Source organism: Zeugodacus cucurbitae, chromosome 2 (assembly GCF_028554725.1).
Source record: "Zeugodacus cucurbitae isolate PBARC_wt_2022May chromosome 2, idZeuCucr1.2, whole genome shotgun sequence".
Classification (NCBI taxonomy): domain Eukaryota; kingdom Metazoa; phylum Arthropoda; class Insecta; order Diptera; family Tephritidae; genus Zeugodacus; species Zeugodacus cucurbitae.
This window is the reverse complement of record NC_071667.1, coordinates 84,307,413-84,329,619: the sequence shown is the minus strand read 5'-3', so window position 1 is coordinate 84,329,619 and position 22,207 is coordinate 84,307,413. Positions and strand designations below refer to the sequence as shown.

The following is a 22,207-nucleotide window of genomic DNA, read 5'->3' as shown; positions in this document are numbered from 1 at the left end:
ATATTCGTGGAATTTCAATAACTTCATATCAATTTATGTGTGAATGGATTTGCATATTCAATGGCCAAACAAACTCAGCAAATGCCGTCAAATCAGAGACAAGCCTTCAAACGTTAAATCAAACAAAAAAAGAGTTAATTTCTCAGAAGGCATTATTCAGAATATGTGTGAGAGAAAGTTAGATAGGAATTGGTTAGATTGTACTGAGCTAACAGCTGGTTCATAACAAGAACCTTCATATCTAACCTCATAACATTGCCTACAAGATTGTTTAGAAGCCAACTTATCGCAGAACAAACTCAACTTCAAGAAGAGATTAAAACAAATAAAGTCTCCCAACTAGCCACTCTCCGGCGCTTACAAATACTTATGTGCGAAAGTACGATTGTAAGTAAGCTCGCGTGGGTAATTAATAACCGCTTGTCGTGAGCGAGCTAAAAGCAAGCCCTAAACAAAAACACGAGACAAGTGCATGTATGCCGGTAATGTTGCTGTTGTTTGTGACATTTTTGGGGAAGCCGTTCGCTGTGAATGTGAAGAAGAGACGGAAGCAAGAAGCGCTTAAATACGGCGAGGGCTGGTATTTTGACGTTGTGACAATATTAGACGTCCAAGCAGCGATGACAAGATATTTTTAGTAAATTTATTTATTTTTATTAAATCCATTCCATTCATTGCTTTGTGTTAAACGCTTCACACGTTTGGCTTACCATTTGAGTTATGGAGACGTGTTGAATAGATAATCCGCTTAGAAAACACTAGCTTTGAGTTCAGACAGCGACGCGCTCACGTGCTGTCTAGTCGTGAGCTTTACTCACATGCACCCTTATGCGGTTAGAGATATATAAATGTGTGTATGTATGTATATATTAAAAGCGTTATACAATATAAAAATGCATAATTACTCAGCCATAAAACTTACAAGCGCTTAACACTTGCGATTTATTTCTAATACGGGATTCGATTCGATGAAAATACACTTACGACTTTTTAATGCGACTCATATAAATGTCAGTTGAACTTGGCTTAAGTCAGTTTGGCGGATCAAATTTGATCATTTGATTTGACTTCACCATAAACTTTTATGTGTGTTATATACAGTTGAGATCGTATGACAATACCTTCAATTATTAATAAATCCACCATTATACTTTGAGGTTGGCTTAGCTCTTGATTCATCTCAAATATTACCATTTATATTCCATATAAGACTATGCTCTAAATATTAAATCATTTGAGAACACCTTAGGGTCACAAATATTACATAAAAATAGCTTGATTTGAATATATATTTTTCTACATTCATTCAAATATTTTACAACCTATTGATGTATTATACGAGATGTGTTCAAAAAATAACGAGAATTTCCGTTTTTTGACAAAATATTTATTCATTCGTCTACATTGATGTTGTCACCTTCAAAATAGTCCACTTTCGATACTATGCACTTATGCCAGCACTTTTTCCAATCATCGAAACACTTCTAAAACTAGATTTTTGGAACAAGAATTCAGGAACAAGTAACTGAGTCGTAGCTTGTAACTAACGAAAACCGCCAAGCTCATAAAAACGCGCCTAACCTTAGCAAAGAATATAGCTGAAACTTCTATCGTATTTCAGGGGCATGTATACGAGGGCTGCTATATATATTTCTGGCCTAAAAATGAAAATAGGAATATTTATAAACGAAAATGGTTCTATTGTTTTTCAGAATATTCTCCATCAAGATTTATACACTTTTGCATGCCCTCAAACTTTCGAAGCACTTTTTTGAGCCTTTTTTGAGCCTTTTTTAGCGATTGTCAAATTGTGCGGGATCCAACGAGAACAAACCTTTTTTACGGCTAGGTGTTCATGCAATATCGAATGTATGCTGGTGGGAGAAATGCATAGGCATGCCTCTATCTGAAGGTATGTTACATGACGGTCTTGCATTATCAGTTCACAAAGATACAAAGATTTTAGTTCATCGATGCACTCTTGTCGCGATAATCCACGTCGAAAGTTGTGAAAAATGATCGCACGAAAATGTTCACGAGTTAATTCCATTTTTTAGCCGAGATGAATTTCTTAATTCCCTGTAAATAAAACAATTCACGATTAAATGACAAAACGTTCTGAGTGATATTATGCTAAAAAATGTCAAACTTTCCAGTGGAAATGTCAGATTGCACCTGACAACACTTAGTGTTGCCTAGGCCAGAAATATATATAGCAGCCCTCGTATAGCTGAAACATTTATCGTATTTCACTGGACTAGACCCTTCAAATCCGTTCCGTTATTTTTTGAACACATCACATAATTATACAATAAAGTACCGTATAAGTAAATACTTAATTATGTTGCACAACAAAAAGCCCCTTCTTTTCCATAATCAAGGTCATTTGAATACAATGCTACCAGCAATTGAAGTCAGTCATTTTATAATCATCTATGACGTAAAATGTCAACAGCAAAAATTTTGAAGAATGATAAAATTATCCAATTGCACCTATGTAAATATTATTTATAAATTCTGCCCATTGAGTAGTAGTATAATTAAAAGGAATTCGGTCTGCATACAATTAACAGACGAAATAGGGTCTTTGCCCGACATTGGCATTGCTACGGATCTGGTCATGTGATCTCGGGGCGTTGCACTTTTGCATACACTTTGTTTCAATTTCTTTACTCTCCGGTAATAATTGCCTTGTTGGGGTTAAACGTCGCTATGTTTTATAAAGTTAGTAGAGTTGCTTGCTCTTTTTCGAAAATGTTGATAAATGAGATACAAATATTTTTGTTTAGATTTTAGGTTCGAAGGAATTTCGAACTTCACATAAAATTGACTTCAAAGTGATGCGGAATCAATATTGACTAATCGAAATAATATGACAATGACGATTTATCGATAATATTAGTTTAGAAAATTCGATGGCTTCGTGAATTTTTATTGTACGCTCCATTGAAGTATGGAAACCTTATGTCTCTCTATAGTAAGTTTATAAGAAGAGATAATGAGATGTACAGCGCACATGCCACTGAAAGTGAGAGCACAAACGTCATCTCCTTGACTTTGACAGTTGACTGTATGGAGGAGGTTTTGAAGTTTCGTAATTGGGAAGAATTTATTTCTTTCAAGATCACTTCAACAATTAAAAGTCCTCAGATAATTTCATTTCATATAATACATATTTATTAGTTATTAATATTTACATTTAATTGTCTATTATTTAAATAAATACTTTTCCATGCGAGCGATCGACAAACTTAACAAGTGTATATAAAACTATACAAATTAGCTATGACTTAATATATATCTCTCTATGAATATGTACGTCTTTACATCAATGACTCGGATTTTTAAAGCATTTTCGCTATAATTATATATTTTTTTAGTGTATGTAAGTATGTTGCTATATACATATGTGGTGTGAGTAAATGTGCGTAGGCAAGCAGGCGGCTGCAGGACTTCAAGAAAATATATATAATTTGATACTAACAACTATAAAAGAATTAAGGAAAAGTCGTATTGTCCCCTCTGCGCTGCGCCAGTGCCATGTCATAGTGTGCGAGTATACCATATATGGTAAGGTATACTTAAATATAGATATAGGTAGATTTCGTAGTTCCTCCGCTTCCTCTCCTTACGGCCTCTCGTGCATTGACAACTTTAACATACTATTAACTTTCTGATTTAGGAAAAGTTAGCCATAACTAGGAATATCGAAGATAATACAATAACAAAGTTCTTAAAATAGTTATGGAATTAGTTCATTAGGGTATGACACCAGCATACCTTGCCAAGAACATTCCAACATTGGAAAGTTTTAATGTAATAAGTAACGGTTGTAATTTTAGAGGTCCCGTTCTTTACAAACAAATGTTTTACATTTATATCACATAATTATTTTCTAAGTAACTGGCCTTCAACATAAACTTTCTTTACTCTACCTATTCCCTGGGCTTGCCTAACCTCTAATAGAAACTCCGAATTATGTCATTCACTTATTCGCCTCAATGGCTTTACCACCGAGTTCCATTTCTAAATGCTCAGCATCGTAGATAACAATCAGTGCCTTGTTGAGACCCTCGAATACTTGCGCGACCCGACGCTGCAGGTTGTAGAAGTAGAGCTTCTGATTGCGCGCCTCGAAGTCACTTATTAGCATTGAGACAACCTTGGCGGCTGTGAAGTCTGCACCATAAATGTAGGTGCAGTCAATGACCACTGGGAGCGTCGACTTGCGACCCTGTTTGTTGATGACGTTGCGCACGAATTCAACAGATGGGAAGATGAGGCAGCGATCGGGCGTGAGCATGAGATACTTGATGCCATTCGATGTCTAAAGTAGGAGAGGAAGAGTAATGAGTATAAGAAATTTAAATATATTATTCAATAAACTTACGCAAGCAGTTTCGACACTTAATTTCGGACGCGCAGCGCTGTACAAAATGAAGACAATGTTAATGCCGATGCCGACAAGAATGCCAATTTGCAGTGGCAACACTAGACAAGCAATGAAGGCGCTGATACCGGGAATGAGATCGGTTTCTGTGAAGAGAGAATATAAGAATAATACTATTAATAAGAAATCATTTCGTTTTTTCTTTTTTTGAACTTACTTTTGCTTCTCCACATTGGCTTGATTACGCGGTATTGCACCATGAAGATCACAGCAGCCAATATGATGGCAGCCAAAGCGGCTTTAGGGATGTAATAGAAGGCTGGTGTGAGCCACAGCAAGGCAAATATTACGATTATACCAGTGTAGAGATTGGAGAGTTGTGTACGAACACCACTAGCATTCAAAACAGCACCACGTGCAATGGGTCCATTTCCGCGGAAGCCTTGCGCGAAGGAATTACCAATATTACACAGTCCAATGGCGATGAGCTCCTGATTGGCGTCACACGGTTTGCCATCAGCTGTGGAATATAAAAATATGACATTTTTAAAATCTCATACTTTTGGGATCTATCTCATTTGTACTCACCAAACGCTTGCACCAAAGCGCTATTTTCCAGCAGAGAAATCAGCGGTACCACTATTAGACCAGCGCCCAAACTGCTCACCATTTGTGCAAAATTTTCATGTGTCTCAATAACTTCGCCGCTTGTAGAGTTGGTGTATGTGGTCACAGAGAAAGGTGGCACTTTGAATTCTGGCAAACCCTTTGGCACAAAACCGACCATCTTGAAAATATCAATGCCCGAGGTGCGCAACACATAACCCAAGAGTGTAACTAAAATCACCAGCACCGCATTACGTGAAGTGCCAATCAACCAGATAGTCTTCTCTAGCACCGTTTGCCAAATGTTTTTGCCTTCCTTGGGTCCAATTTGCACCGTAGTCATAGCACGCATTGCCAACAACAAGAAAACACAACCAACACCCAACGCTGTGTCATTCCAGCTGATATTTTGAATATCGTTCACAATTGAGATCCACATATCGACGAAAGTGTCGCCCGAAGTGTTCACCACCAATATATCCTTGAGTTGTGAGGTGAAAATGATGAGCGCAACGGCGCTCGTGAATCCCGCACTAACCGGCCCTGACACGAAGTCTATCAGAAAGCCCAGTTGTAGTATACCCATTAGCACTTCAATGATACCCGTGAGGAATGTGAGTAATATCGTTTTCTCCAAACTGCCACGCGCAGTTTGGTAGACAAGCAGCGCTGCAATGGCTGTAGGACCGACAGGCACATCTTTGCTGGAGCCGAAGAGCACATAAATGAAACAGCCGAAGAAGCAGCCGTACAGACCATACTATGGAATAAGAGTAATAAAAAAATCGTTGTAATATTGGATTTATACAATATCATTAAGATGTAAAAAGAGGTCAAAAATCAATTATAATATATATTCTACTAGAAATGGAAATATTTTAAGATTTAAATTTTTTGTTGTCCTAGTTTGAAGGCTCGATTAAAATTTAGTTTACACAAAAAATCTTTCTGAAGATAAGTTTTATGTTTTCGTGAGGGATCATTTCGACTGTCTGAAATGTCTTCGTTATAAAATTTCTGACACACTTGCATCTGACTTCTCATAATGCGCTCTGTATTCTTGAGTGATCTATAAAGTTCTATTGAGGATGATCTGGCAGTTATGAAGCCACTGTCTGTTAGAGCAAACTACATTTTTATCATTCATTTTTCAGTTTATAACCGATAGTGATCAGTTAAAAATATCCTCCATTTTATAACTGTCGGAATACTTCAAGCTTCCGCCACTGAAACAATAGCTCTCAGGAGAGTATCATACCTGAGATATTTAAGCATTTCCGTACATATTTATTCCATTTACTTAGATCGTTTCAGAATTGATAAGTACAAATTAACAGATGTTTTATGGAAACTTTCAGGCAACAGATAACAGACAGACGACATTAAAATTACTAACACGAAGCTCACATACATACATACATACATACATACATACATATGTACACTTGTAAATCTTTGTTTTGAAATACTTCACGATGAGTTTATGAATGACCGCTTAATAAGACAGATTTGAATTTATAATTCGTTATAAATAATTCCACTTGAGCATGCAACAATTAACTCAGTATCGAGGCTAATGAAACAGCAATTATATACACTAATACATAAGTACGCATACTACATTAACACACTGTTGGTGGGAGATTCCGTGTGAACGAAGTTTACAAACAACCTGCATTTGCATAAATTAACGTAAGTTCAGCGCGAAATAAAAAAGAATGTAAACAAAGGCAAGGAAATTCACTTTGGTGACCAATTTTAAATAATTGCCTTAGAATATACTCACAAGTGTACGTACGTATGTACTCATATGTGTGTATGCAAATGCATTTAGCGCCGAAAACACTTGTTTGCATTTATCTGGATCGAAGGAAAAATTATTTCGCCGAAATCGATTTTTAACATTTATTTTCAGTTAGTTACTGACTCAACAGTATTTGGTAATGAGCTTTTTAAGGTGTGACGGGCCGGTACAGAGGCGTTGAATGCTTTTGGTTGCCAAAGTGAAATGCTGGAAAATGTTGTTTTTCTTTATTTAAACACTGTATGACGTATTTAGGTAATGTAAGTGAGGTCAAATGCAAATTGTGTTTATTAAAAGTCACTTTTTTGTAATATTTAAATTAAGGCATGGACACAAAGAAGACTGACTTGATCTTATAACAGATGTTTTTCATTATTGGAATGCCATATTGAACTTTTAACTAATTTTAAGTTCAGTAAAATGTAATTCACACGAAAATGAGATTTTTAAGAGCATAAAAAGAAAGGGTTTGAACTAAAAAAAGTTCACAAAATTTTCCAAACCGCTAATGAAGAAGAGTATCTCCAAAAAGTTGAAGAATTCTGAAGGCCATGGATATATTATTGTAGTATTAAATATTTATAAGCTAGAACTGTAATTCTGAGGAAGACTACATAACTGTCGTGGTAAAAAAAAATCAAAAATAATAGAGAAACTCACTCAAAATTTTTTTATAGATTGGCAAAAAAAAAGTACGATATTCTGATACTACGTCTGGAATCTGGAAATATCATTAATTTCTCAATTAAAAATTTTCCATGCAACGAGTTTTTCCTAAATAGTTGAACTTCCCTAACTCGAATCACCATAAACCACAAAAAAACTTCTAGTGAGAGAGGCTTCGAGTTATGGAAGGTAATTTGTATGAAATTTGAAATGTTTTCAAGAGTTCGAGTGAAAGTTCAACTATAATATCTTTTCACTGACTTTTTTGTACCGTACTTTTCAATTAATTACTTGCTATTCTCAACTTAACTTAATTCTTATTACAATTCCCTGCCACTCACCTGTAGATCTAGGCCTGTTATGCCCGCATACGCCAAGCCCTGAGGGATCACCGTCAAACCGACCGTTATACCAGCCACCAAATCACCAACGAAATCATCACGATTATATTTAGGCAGCCACTGTAGTATGGGCAACCGTTTGTAGAGTGTCTTTTTGCGGAACACATTCGCCGCGGTGCGCTTGGCCCAATCACCCGACTTGTCACAGCAACCACGCTCTTTTTGTGGTTCATCATCTTGCACAATACAATCACTGCTGCCCGCGTATAGACCGCTCGGCGGTATGTCTAAGGTAACTTCCGAACCGAAATTGTCATTGCCTTGTCCGCTCGGCGGTGTGGTCGGACTCAATCTGTCTGCGGTCATTTTTGCGCACTTTTTTGTTACAACAACAAGAATTTATTTGTTTACACTGCAATTGCAAAATGAAAACACTTTTATTAGATAATTATTAGAGTTAGAACACGTGGTGTCGCAATTGCTCGATTGCTATGCAGTCGTTATCTCTTGAGTTATCTTCACACTTTAGTGTTATACGTACACCACAATAGAAAACCACAAGTTCTGCGGGAATCAACGATCGAACGCTCGAAGGTTTATTATTTGTAATCACTTAATTTGCACGAAAGTCTAAAATTTATTCCGCGTGAAAGGCGAATGAGTAGTTTGCGTGTGCCGCCGCCTCAACGTCAAGTACGCGAATGCCACAATTACGGCGAGTGTCAAGTCTAAAAAGTGTGTGATCTTGCAGCGTTTTAAGACGGGTGTGTCACTGCTCGAATGTGCGGAAATCCCGAATTCACGAACCCGAACGCATGCAGCAGCGGCGGCGCCGACCGCACAAATTTAGTTCATGTCTGTCCAATTGTCTGCAAGTCTGCGTTTTAATTGGTGGTTTTGTAATCGGCCGACGATCGATGCGCCGTGCGCAAGCCGATCAGCGCGCAACGCTGCAGCACAACCGAACCCTTTGTGGTCAATGTCGCGTGCGGCGACGGCAGCTTGCACCTGCTGAGCGTAAAGATTTTCGGAGCGCGCAGCTCATTAATTGCTTCGTCAATAATCGTGCCGAAAATTCGGCAGCTGAGAAGTAGACGAGAAGGCACTTACATTTGTTGACATAAATATTTATGTATTTGTAGAATCCGGGATATTAAAGTGTCATCAAATATTCAGCCGGAAACTCTAATGAGTGTTCAGTAGACATTATACAGTAATCAAAATTAAATTATATTTAAGCTGAGTAGACTTTAGTCACAAATTTTAAACGAGTATGACCCCATCAAAGGGTCATAATTAAAGAGTCCTTAAACTCTATTTATAATTATGTAGTAGTTAAACCCACATCTGTTCTTACGAGTATTAGATTTCATCTTAATTTTAGATCGTAAAATATACGACATGTGTACATTACATGATCTTTAATCGAATGCTATTGAAGTTCAACGTTGTTATGTACGATGAAGTCGTGCGTTCATTGTAACATAATGGCTAATCGCAGGCAAACGAATTATGTTTATACCCTGCAACTAACTGAGAAATAACACTACTTTTTATCTAAAAATTGCTGACAGGAATTGACGTACTTCAAACAAGACCAGTTTTCTAGATGAGAAAACGATTTATTATGTAGGGATTTTGGCGGGTTTTTATGAGATTTTGAATTCGGCCCATAATAAAGTCATAATTTTTGTTAACCATAATTATTTTGAACCAGTAGGAAGCTGTCATAGTTCTGACAGAAATCTGACAATTGCCATGTAAGCCTCAACATCATAAAAAAATACAAGTTGGAAGCTTATGAGATTGCAAAGTATAAAAAGTACAATTTGGATCCCCAGTTGAGATTAGCGCTGAGGAAGCTGACAACCTGTAATTATGCTCCGGGGTCCGCGTGAATGCCTGACTAAATTGTGTGTAGACAATGGCAGCACGTGCCGCGTTATCTTCAATAAGCAGTTATTTAGAAAACGCAATTATTGCCATAACGTGTTTTTAATAAGCGTACAAAACACAAACAATAACAACAATGTGCACATCAATCAGAACGCTGCTCAGCTGATGAATTAATTGTGAAAATAATAATCTCACATTAAGCGCAGCACCTTTGCTTCAACATTAATTGTGACAGAGTGCCAGCAGTACAAAACAAATACAAAATAATACAACAACAATAATAACAACAACTGCAGCGAACAACAACATTCCAGACTACGAGAAAAACGCATTGTGACGCATTTAAGCGACTGCAATTAGGCGTACGTACCTTGGCACTGGCTGTTATTGTTGTACAACAGCAATTAAAAAATACAAAAACAAAAATGCAATTGTGCATAACAAGCTTGTAGTATTACGTAAACGAATTTTGACAAAAATACGAAATACGAAATTTAAAAATAAGTTGCGCCTGGCCGGAATTTAAAGGAAAAACAAACCGGCATACTTACGAGTATGGCGGCGACAGGCTCACCGGACACTCTCACATACATATATCAGATTTTATGCATCTGAATGTGTGATTGTTTGTGTAGGCCCATCAATCGTGGCGCACGCATTCACTCACTCAAAAGCTGTTAAAAATACCTACAATGTGTAATAAAGTGAATTACAGAGTTCAGCTTAATTTGTTGTAATTGAAAATGACTCAGTTTCGGTGCGGTGATGCGGGCAGCCGGGCAATCCCATTAATTATATTGTAATTATTTAATAATACTCGATGAGTATTTTTTGCTCTCAATATGATTATAATAATTTCGTAATTTGCAAGAACAGCAAGTTTCTATCGAATTAATCACAGCCATTTCGATCATTCAACTTTTTACCTCAGATTGTCTAGGCAGTGACGCCCGTGAAAAGGGTGCGCTTGTTGGGATCAATGTACAGCAAGCGCAAAATATTTCAAGATCTTGTTTATTGAAAAGTGATGTTTCTTTTAAGATAACAGCATGTTTACACACACGACAAGCGATAAAAATTGGGGATCACGAATACACACCGCAATTAACTGTAAATTTCACTTGCCTCAAAACACAACTATTAGTTTATTATTACTTAACATTTCAAATGTTAACGGCATTTGGCTGACCTTTCGACGTGATGTCAAGTTTAACAATTTCTGTATGTCTAACCGTTTGCTTCAGAGTCGGAAGCGTAAAGTTGTGATTTCGCACCAGACGCGCTAATGGATTTCGATTAAGTTGTCAGCTTGAAATTGCATTCGTATATTCCAGGCGATAATGTAATACCGATTTATTATTTGTGCTTGTGATTGCTGTTTGAACAAGTGGAGAAATCTGGAGGTGAGCGCAACCGATTGTTTATTACTCGTTGAATTTTACAGAAAGGAAGGCTGGAGCAATACTGCTAATGATGTATTTTTGAAGGCCCCCTAAGGACGATTTTGCATGCGAACATAATGAACATAAAAAACAATCAAATTAGATTTTTAGTTGTTATGGTTATCTTCTATAGAGGCTCTCTAATGGCTTTTCACAAAGAATCAATCAATTGATAACTTAGAGAGAGAGAACTAGACGCAGATGATACTAAAAATGCATATGAATAAAATCATATTTATTTTATTATTATACTCATATTCATATTCATACTCATACTCATATTGATACTCATGTACTCATACTCGTATTCTTTATTTTACTCAATTTTGTATTCGTACTCATACGCGTACTACATATCTTTAGTCATATAGCACTACTCTAATTCTATACTCATACTCATACTTCTATTTCATTGAGTACCCAAACTGAGAGGACGTTAATGATAATATTGAAAGTAATCCAAAAACAGTGAGCGAGCCACTGGCTGTACTTCAAATGCTTCCTAGTTTTTATTCGACATAACTCTGATTATTTATTAGCGCAAATTGATAAATTGAACGAAACTGTGCGAACAGTTCATGAAGATCATAGAATAATAATTGCAAGTAATTCGAAAGTTCTAATGGCAGCGAGTTAATTGCCAGATAAAAAACCCAAAATGTGGTTAAATCTGACAGATTATGCTGTAATGAAAACTGGAAATGGCGTTAATTAGCTAATTATACAACTCATTAGGCCGCAGTCGCGCGTTTAACACACACAGCCATAGCGCGATATTCCGTGGAACACTGTGGAAGGAGCAGCACTTTCAGTGCGCACTGTACTTTGACCACTGCAAGCGAAGAAATTGTGTGTTTTGCATTTATTTACGTCACGTGACGGCGAAAGACAAAATTAATGGCCCAAAAAAGGAAAGAAAAGAAATGTTTAAGGCTTACTTAACTGCCGGCCACCTTTGTCGTTTTGTCGCTTTGTTGTTGTATTGATGCACTTCTTGCATGTTTTAAGGTAGAAATGTCCGTTGTCGAAAGACCAAGCTACCAAATCTTGGTGCAACGAACTTTCTTTTATTTTCGGATACAAAACGCAATCAACAAAAGCGGGCACATTAGTGGTAAGTGGCGGACGACACGGCGGTGGCTTTCTCAGAAGACATTTCTCGAAACTCGCATTGAAAAGATGCGCAAACTTGTAATTTAAGTACTTTTTGCAAAAATAAAAGCAAAAAAAAGTAAAATCGTTTCGATACGCTTGTTGTTTTTTTGTTTTCTGTTTGTGGATTTTGGTAAGAATAATAAAACTGCAATAAGAGCAGTGTATTGGAAGGGGAAGCACATTCGCGGCTGTAGTTATAAATGCGTATAATGATTCAGTGGCCAGCGCTGATTCAGAGTTCATGACTTGACCTCATTCGGCACTAAATTTACTACTTCTTATGTTGCATCTGCTGCGTTTGCGCTTTTTATCGTTGTTTGTCGAATAACGGTGCTTTAATACAAGCTCACGTGCCGAAATAAAATTTATGGTTTCCGAAATTCATTACTTGATTGTTCTACAGGAATGTGGACCATTGGTAGGAATGTGGCATTTGCTGGATGTATTGAAGTATACAAAAACAAAGTGTATAAAATGGTTGAGAAGTGCAACAATTATCAATCCTTTGCTAAGAAAAACTCCAACATTTTAAATTACTTCAAATTGAATTGAGCTCTCGCTCTAATTCACTGTGTTTAGTAAGTTATGAGTGTTTAGAAAATTATAAGTTCATTTTTGGTGTCGCGGTAAAAAGTTTCGTCATAGCGTTATTTAATAGGTTTACTAGCCACAAAATTTCACACTTTGAAAGTGATCTAATTATATGTACCAAAGTGATTTGAGTTTTCACACTTCCGAATTACCAAAATATTTACACTTTCACTGAGTATATTACGAAGTTTTTGTAGCAACAACTCGAGTAAATATAGTTAGTGTTTATATAAGAAGGTTTGTAATTGTCACAATGAGTTAAGGCATTCACACGATCAAAATAAATGTGTCGATTCGGACCACGTAATAACAATATACAGCACAAAACATTTTTATTTTCTGGGTATTGAGCTAAATCAATTTTTTTTCCGGTATTGGTCCAGTATTTTTGGAAATATAAAGCTTTTATATTTTTTTTCGAAAGCCAACTTTGATCCCTTATATCCCATCATATAAGCTTGATTGAAAGATGTTATATCCCATTGATATCCAATTTTTGTTTTCCTTCGTTTAATCAATAATAATGCTTCTCAATAAGTATATGTTCGAAACTCGAGGGAAAATATTTCGATTTCCGAAACTAACTTCCGAAAACCGAGAATATACTTTTATTACGTATGATCACTCAATCTCTCGGAAAAAATAGTTTGATCCAATACCCGAGTTGTTGAATGTAATATATTCGTAATAGCGGGATTAATTTTCCCTAACAACACATTATCTTTGCGGAACGGATCTTATTCACATAAATTATAAACAAAAATTCAAATTTTTGCGAGGCAGACATAGATTCTATATGAATGCCTGAACTTACTAACTTTCTAAAAATTTATTTTTGTGATATTCCTTGAATGTTGTATTGTATTTAGGGACAAATCTGTTTATTTATGTACTTAATTAATATTTATCGAATAATTTTTAGCACTCTGCCCGGCTTGCAGTTATATTCGCGCGCTGTAAATAAGTGACAATGTACATATGTACTTTGTCAACTCTGCAGAATTTACATGCGATGACGTTTTCTTCAATATTATTTCAACACCTCGTTTCACATGATGCTTCACAGCAAATCAAAGTCACGTGCCGTGACGAGCGAGGAGGCAAACAAATAAACAATGATATACATATACAAACATAAAAACAGCAACAGCAACAATAACAAATCAATATGTAAACAAAGTAACATAAGCGGAGAAAAAAGCTTGGTTCAACACCGACAGCGACGGCACCGGCTACAGCAGCGTCGAATATGAAGCCGTGTGGAGCATGTAAACAAACATAACAGCATCGACTGCAATCATGTGAGCATTATTAAATATTGCAATTTTTTTTTAGATTTTGACACGCCAACTCAGCTGTTCTCAAAGCCTTGCGTATGCTGTAGAGTGATTTTGTAAGTGGTCTGGTCTGGTCTGATATACTACATGGACGAAGCAAGCGACCACCACGGACCAATATTGTCTGAGAAAATGTTTGCCAGAAAACAAACTTGGCATCGTCCGATTTAAAGCCGGGTTTCGGCTTGCCTTAAGTGCCATGTGCGTAAGTGTTGACGAGTAAGGCGTGTAGAGAACAATAAAAAAGGCTCGCACGCAAGTACAAAATCATGCCATATAGTCTATACGAAGGTATGAGTAAAGCAGTTGCACTTTGTTCGATACGAACGGACTCATGTGCATGCAGCGGGAATACACAGTGGAAATTATTGTGTGATTTTATTTAAATATTTATTATATTGGGATATTTATATATTTTAAGACTGAAATCATGCTAAGTATGATTAAGTTGGAGCAAAATCACTAAAGTATAAGCAGTATTGCTTCAAACCACATTCCTCTCTCTGATGCTTTTGACTTATACCAGTTTGCTTGTCCGATACACCACTCGCCGAGTTTTCGCGAATCGAAGACATCGTTAATTGGTATAATTATTCAATTGCTCATTATTTTACTTTCTAATAATACCATCGCGTACTAGTCCCCTCGGGTATAATGGAGTTTGTTTTTTTATTAATTTAATTTTAATTCATTTAATGCGTCACTAATTAGCTCAGCAATTATAATAAATTATTATTATTGTTTTCTTTTTTCCACACAACTTAATTATACAGCGTTCACCTGTGTTATGCTTTGAAATCACTCGCTACAAACACAACAACGCTTGAGGATTCTTAGAAAAAATTAAAAATAACTGACGGCGCGCTTTGACTCAGAACAAAGCTTATACACATTTCGCGCGCGCATTTATTTTCGCCTGTCTTTTGCAGTCACTTTTGTATGTATTAACATAAATAAATGCTCGAAGTATTTTTCCAAAAACCTGTTAGACAAATGTATGACGCCAATGACGTTCAATCAAGCAAACGCTTTGCTATTTCTCATGCGGGGGTTTCTCCAAATTCTAATAATAAGTGCGACTTAAAACTGTTTGTTTGCTTTATTTTTGAGTAGCTGGCTTCCGGGCTAGCACGGCGAGTTGACATGCACTTAAATAGATAAAGAACCCAGCATAATTTGCGTTTGCTTTAGAACTGGTCCGGAAGAGGGGTTTTTGAAATTGACTATAGTTATGATTTCGCTAGGAGATTATTCAAAGTTATTTAAAATAATATTTGTATTAAAGTGTATGAATTATATAAAGAAATGAAGTTCGTTTAGGATTGAAAAATTATTAACAAAAAAAAAATTAAGTCTTAGAAATTAATTTGCTTTCCTATCTCAGTTAGTTCAACAGTTAATTAATTTTTAGAATCGCATCTGATCCGTTCACTTTACATTCTATTAATGAAGAACCAAAGCAGATATCGGAATAAAGCATTGTGCAAATATTGAATTGGAGAGTTGGCATCGTTTATTGAAAAATGTTCGAAATCGGACTATACATTTTCAAGGCCCCAGATACCGAAAATGAAATACTGATTTTCGTTATTTTATGATGAATAGATGGATTAAACTGTGTGTTCTCGCAATAAAATTGAATAAATATATTATATAACATGCCTTAGCCTTCTATGAACTCTTAGAAACTACACTAAAACTAGTCCAAAACGAACTAGTTTCCATTTGATGCACTCAAAAATTATCTTTAATTTTTTTTGCAATATTTTTATGTGTACTCGCTGGTTAAATTGACTAAATTATGATTTGGTGTAATAAACATCTTTTGTTGATCAAATCAAAAGTTAATAAAACACTGTCTCGTCATTTCTATTTTATTGACTGGTACGTACTTGCACGCAATATATTTTAGTGCTATGATAAACGTGAGTAATATAAGGTAAACAAACGCTGTGATTTTTGTGGGTGTTGTGACTTAATAATTTGATAATAATTTAGTAGAAATTTGTTAGATTTCACAACTCCAAATATGACAAGACAATATATTTTTATCGCCATTATAAACTGTCTAAATATTTTGGTATCTACGTGAATGTAGAGTGTACGCTTTCTTATTTTCTTTGTGTCTGCTCTCATAAAAAAGCACACACTAGAGGTCGGAAATCATCAAACAAGCGCTAATTTCAATTATTACCGTCAAAATTAATTTATCGCGGAGTGGAAATTTTTCTATACGCAATTTGATTTTTGGTGTTTTTATTGTATTATTTTTGCAACTCTGACGCTTATCATTAATTAGAAGAATTTGTTTGTTGTGTTGAGAAACTGGGTGTGTGCTGCACATACCCACTTGTAATGACAATAAAAACCTATTAGTGCAAGAGTCAAGAACTACGCTGCTGCGCACTCGCACTATTGACAATTATTTGTCTCCAAAATAATCTCTGTACCGGAAATGATTTGCATATAGCAATGCTTATAAACAAATTGCGCGAAGCAAATAAGCAATTAAATCAGCTTCTATGTACGCAAACAAATTGAGCAGCGTTAATTGTACGTCAAGTGAAAACGCTTTGCTGCTGGCAAATATTTACCAAAACATACTTGCCTACGAGTATCGCTAAGTAGACGGCAATAATCATAATCAAATTTCGCCAATTACATACCTCAGCTTGTGAGGCGGCTGCTTGCTTCTAATGGCCTGTAGAGCTGCTGTCACCGGTCTTTTGGCTCGTTTAAATTGGCGAAACAAAAGAGCAACGCGTCAATTTCGATCAATCATGTTTATTGTGTTCATAAATCTCTTTTGGGCAACGCCAGATACAAACACACAGACAAACATATGTATGCTCTACACACAAATAACATCGGATTTTGTTTATGAGCGGTTGTAAATCGCTTTTATTGCTGGGATATTTTGTGATTTCATGTTAGTTAATAAATGCGCTCGGCGATTATCATAATACAGTAGCCCAATATTATTATATATTATTAGTAAAGAGAAGTGCATATTCCATTGGACTTTGTACTCTCTGCTATCAAAGCCGCAATGCAGAAAACGCAAGCAAGCGTTGAAATGCTGTGAAAAAGGTTGGGTGGGATTCAGGCATTAAGTACGAAATTATTTTTTTTTTTTTGTGTCGATCGTAAGTGATGATTTATAAAATGTATCCAGATGCAGAACTAAGCACATCAGCTGCGCTATTCTAAATTGCCTGAATTTAATTCTCAACTGGTTCATTTGTCATCGATCAGTTTTACGATTTTACAACCTTACCTAAAATTGGCAAAACTCTGGCTAAGTAGAAGGAATCCAATATTACTATTTTCAGTTATGTCTATAATAAAAGTGGCTAAGCTCACTTTCGTTAAGGCAGTAGTCTGCTTTACAGGCTTCAAAAAATCGATTTTTTTGTTTTGTTTTAAATCTCTTCCAAAACTATCCAGGAATATGTCTTTAAAATTCCAGAGGCCAATTCGACATATTTTCGAAGCTAGAACAGTTTTAGTGGCCGAGCGTCGAGTAGGTGCAAAAGCTCAGGCAGACTTTAAAGTGCGTTTTCTCGAGTGTTAGTGATCTAGCTTCAGCATTAAATTATCTTCTTTTTGAACTAAAAAAGTTGGACAAAAGTATTATTTAAACTACTTGTTTTGTAACTTAAAGTCAAATTTTTTCTTAAAAAAGTGATTTTTTTTTCAAACTTCGAAAAAATTTGGAATTTTATAACTTTTTCGGTATTTTTTTAGTTCATAAAGATAAGAAACTTATAAAAATTAAAAAAAAAAATATTCGACTGTTTCAGATGCATCGCACGACCTCCATCACTGGCACCGATTTACAAGTGCAGACTCCAGGCGCTCCAGAAAAATACTTACAACTTTGAAAAAATTTCAATATTTTTTTAATAATAAATATTATAATATTTTTTTATTAATAAATATTACTTAAATATAGTACACTATCGTCTTAAAATTCCGTTTATCGCAATCATTTCATTCCCTTTCAAAAAAAAATTGCCAAAAAACGCTTTTTTGGCTTCTAAAGCAGACTACTGCCTTAAATCCAAAACAAATATTCAATCTTTTATGGAATAATAAAAATAAATTATTTATTACGCGCAACGCCTGATGGAGTGAGCAATCCAAAGTATTGCCAAGATAATTGCATTAAAGCAAATTAATAATTCATAATTTCGGTATATACTCAAAGATTAAATCAAGCCTTCTTCGGAGTTATGTTTAAAAATAAACAATAAACACAAATCGATTGTATACACGAGTGCGTGTATAAATTTTAAGCGCTCATACGATAATGATAAATATACTTTATATTTTGATTTATAATAACAGACGTATTTGCTTCACTTCCTATTGATAAGACACAGGCCGTCGCCTAATTGCACCGTACTTTACATTTGATTATATTTCATAAATTTATTTAGTATTTATCATAACTAATAATAGAAATAAACGTGTTTTTTTTTCTTAGTGAGTCAGCGTTTGAACTGTTGAACTGAACTGAATCTGACCACCGTGGCGTATACGTAACCAAATAAATCTAGTGGATGGCTGAACCTCAATCCATTTACAAGCAGCCTCATTTACTTTCTGAACACATACACCGGATTTCTTCCGTATTTTAAGCCTATAAAAGCAAAATCTAAAATCAAAAATATTCGCTTAAATATAGTTTAAGCACGTGCCTGGCACACACAAGCGCGCACACACGCCGATAAGGCAGCGGAGAGGCGTGTTTCATTTGCATATTTTCGCAAGTAATTTACAACCGCACTAAGTGCGCTATTGTTTATGTGACAAATACATGTCAGCTACTGTTTTAACTTACAACCTGCAACGCTTCCGAATGTCTGAAGTATATGCAAAGCGGCAGAGAGGCGATGCGTCAAATTTAAAAATGGTTGCGTTGACAAATAAATAAATTTACTTGAAATTAATGCGACAAAATGAGTAAATGGCAGACAATAAATATTTTAAATTGTATGTTGTTGTGCTACACCATAAGCCAGACTAATTATTTTCGACGAGATAAAATCACCGACCAAAGGGAAATCACATAAGACGCGCAGCCGTGTAGAGAAGGTAAACAAAACGGTGAAGGTTAACTGAGAAAAATCACAAAATTTAATTATAATTCAGACAATTAAAAAGTTATTTGCCGTTGGACGGTCTACGAAGTTTGTACTCTCTCTAAAAGTGAGAACGCTTCTGTAAAATGCTGTGTATTTGAAAGCTTTGAAGTATATACATATGTATTTCTAAGAAAATTGTTGTATCATGTTTGAAAGTAGTGTAAATATCTTATTATCTCACAATTGTCTAGTCGCTGGTCACTGTTAAGTACAAACACGATAAGAAAGTATGCAAACAATATCAACAATGTCAGACATTATGGCTGAGATAGTCGTTGGCCCAGACGAGTGAGATCATCCATTACCGCTTAATTTGGTTAATAGAGATTAAAAGGTTGTAGATTGATCGGTGCGTCGAATTATTTTAATGAAAAAAATCTGAATAAATTATAAAAAACTTTTCACAAAAAAATAATGAGAATTAATAATTGAGTTAACATAAAGGGAATCACATAGAAACCAAACCGATTGATACAACTGATAGATGATAGGCTGTTCGAACTTTTTGAAGGAATTTCTAATTTATTTCTTCAAAATTTCTAATTTTCTAATTTATTTCTTCAAAACATCATCTTCATGAAAAAAATATAGAGAATTAAGTAACTTTTTAATCACAATTGATTTTAATTCCGAGAACGCCAAAAAAAATTGGCTTATATATTACGAGTCTTTCTACCAGTTTAGACCGACTACGAAGACAAGATGTGGAAAACAGTTTCATATTTTTGAGACACAGTGTTTTTTTTTTAATTTTTTAAACATTTTTTTTGTAATATTTTGAACTGTTTTTAAATATAATTTAAAACCTTTTTATTTTTTGTTTTATTCACCACATTCATTTGCATGCAATCGTTTGCGTCACTTAAAGCGTTAAAAAATTAATTGCTTACACTGAGAGAAAAATTCCAGCCGTGAATACTGCAGCACCGCAGATGTAAACACACTGCTTTTATAAGAAGCCTTAGTCTTCAGCTGTAGTAGTTTTAATAGGAAAGCGCCTTTGCACTCAAGAGGTGCAACATGAAACTTTTTTAAACGTTCGCCACCGATAAGGCAACACCCACCGACCACGAATCTCAGCGTTTTATATTTCGAAATCAACTGAACTGTGACAGGGCTCTGAAATGGTCTTTATAAATTTTATATCCCCGTGCGAATATACTCGAACCTATTGTAGGTAGGTATGTACATGGTGCTCGCTCGTATGTTTCGAGATAAAAATTTATGATAAGACTTTGACTCAATATTTTTGTCGGTCGGGCGGTGTATGGCACACGCAACAACCAACTTCGGTCTCTGCGTACGAGAGCGCAAATACATCTACATTCATAATTATTTATGTATATGTGTATGTGTGTGTATGTGTTGTAGCATGCAATGCGCACTTTTATGGAAATGCAAAAGTCTTATTAAGAAAATATAAAAACAATTAAGTTGCACGAATGTGTGTGTGTGGAGATCGTGCTGTTGAAAATTAGACTTTAATCAAAGCAACAAATTCCGAGCACGTCAATCGAACGTAATATGATGCAGCGGCACTTACAAGCGTCTATAGTACCGTTTGTATATACATAATATTTATTTATTATGTTTACTTAATGTTGAGTAACATAGAAGGTGTGTTCAAAAAATAACGGGATTTTTTTTTTAAATCTCCGTATTCGCCAGACATGACTCCGTACGACTTTTTCATATTTGCAAAAATAATGAGAACTTGAATAAATATTTTTTGCCAAAAATGAAAATTCCCGTTATTTTTTGAACACACCAAGTATACTAAATTTCAGTAGCTAAATAACTTTTGGTTAACATTACGTAAAAATCCACTGCAAGCAGAAGGCAATTTGGAGACAACTGCCGAAAAAATATTCAAGCATTTCCATCAGTCATCTTTTGTGAACTTTGAACTGCATACCTGTTTTTGATGTGGTAAAATAGGCTTTGATATTAAATAATAATCGAAATTAAGATCAATTTTTTCCTTTTTTTTTCATTTTCAAAAGCGCTTATTTTGTAAGTATTGAATAAAATTTTAATACATTTTATAAATAATTTATTTTAATAAATTATAAAATTTTTTAAATAAATTATTTCATTATTTTCGTATCTAAAGCATACTCTTTCTTCTCTCTTTTTCATTACCCTTTAAGGCTTTTATTTGAAAAAAAAGCTTTATTTTATTTAATTTGTATTTATTTAATTATTGGAATCCAATATCTATACTAATTTCTAATTTAAATCTAATTTACATTAGTTATTTCCTTAGACAAGCAAGACAGACTCTTGTGCCTTGAACCTATAGTCTCATGTATCAAAAAATTATTGTGGGTGGTGATCATATTTTCTATTTACCTTCACCTGTATTTTACAAAACTGTCAAAATATTTTGCTAAAACTTTGCATTATTGTTGTTTATTTACTGAATGGATATTCATGAGTAAGCGCATGATTAATTCTTTAAATATTTATTGAAAAATTATTAGACATAAGTTTTGCTGTTTATGTACTCAACGCTGTGACATTTCTCATATGTATTAAATTCATTAACTACCCGTCGATAATTGAAGTCTTGTGGACCACATATCTTATGCAAATAGCTCGGGACGTCACTGTGCCTAATGAAATTGGCATATATTGCGCGCGATCGACTAATCACAATGCCAAAGTAAATGCACGATTATTCATTACTATTCATGTTTGTGTTCGCAATCAAAACTATGTAAATAAATACACGGGTCCATAAGGACGTCTGCGTTTTGGAGAGCTATACACGCTCAGGTGCGCGAAAGCAATAATTCCCAGAAATGAAGGATGTTTGAGTTGATTGTG

General features: G+C 35.1%; 1 protein-coding gene across 3 annotated transcripts; it reads right to left on the bottom strand.

Moving 5' to 3' along the window:
- Window positions 1–3,154: 3,154 nt before the first annotated feature.
- On the bottom strand, window positions 3,155–20,460 carry LOC105218500 (sodium-independent sulfate anion transporter). 3 transcript variants are annotated; one of them, XM_011194121.3, is made up of 6 exons: window positions 20,269–20,460; window positions 7,808–8,219; window positions 4,979–5,756; window positions 4,608–4,910; window positions 4,391–4,536; window positions 3,155–4,327 (listed from the first exon to the last, which is right to left on the bottom strand). In XM_011194121.3, exons 2-6 carry the CDS (start codon window positions 8,171–8,173, stop codon window positions 3,986–3,988), a joined length of 1,935 nt encoding a protein of 644 aa, XP_011192423.1. In that variant the 5' UTR covers window positions 8,174–8,219; window positions 20,269–20,460; the 3' UTR covers window positions 3,155–3,985. The 3 variants fall into 3 exon arrangements, with proteins under 3 accessions (XP_011192423.1, XP_011192430.1, XP_028900339.1); XM_011194128.3 differs by lacking the exon at window positions 20,269–20,460 and adding an exon at window positions 8,349–8,828; XM_029044506.2 differs by lacking the exon at window positions 20,269–20,460 and having other exon boundaries at window positions 7,808–8,828.
- Between the last annotated feature and the right edge of the window lie 1,747 nt (window positions 20,461–22,207).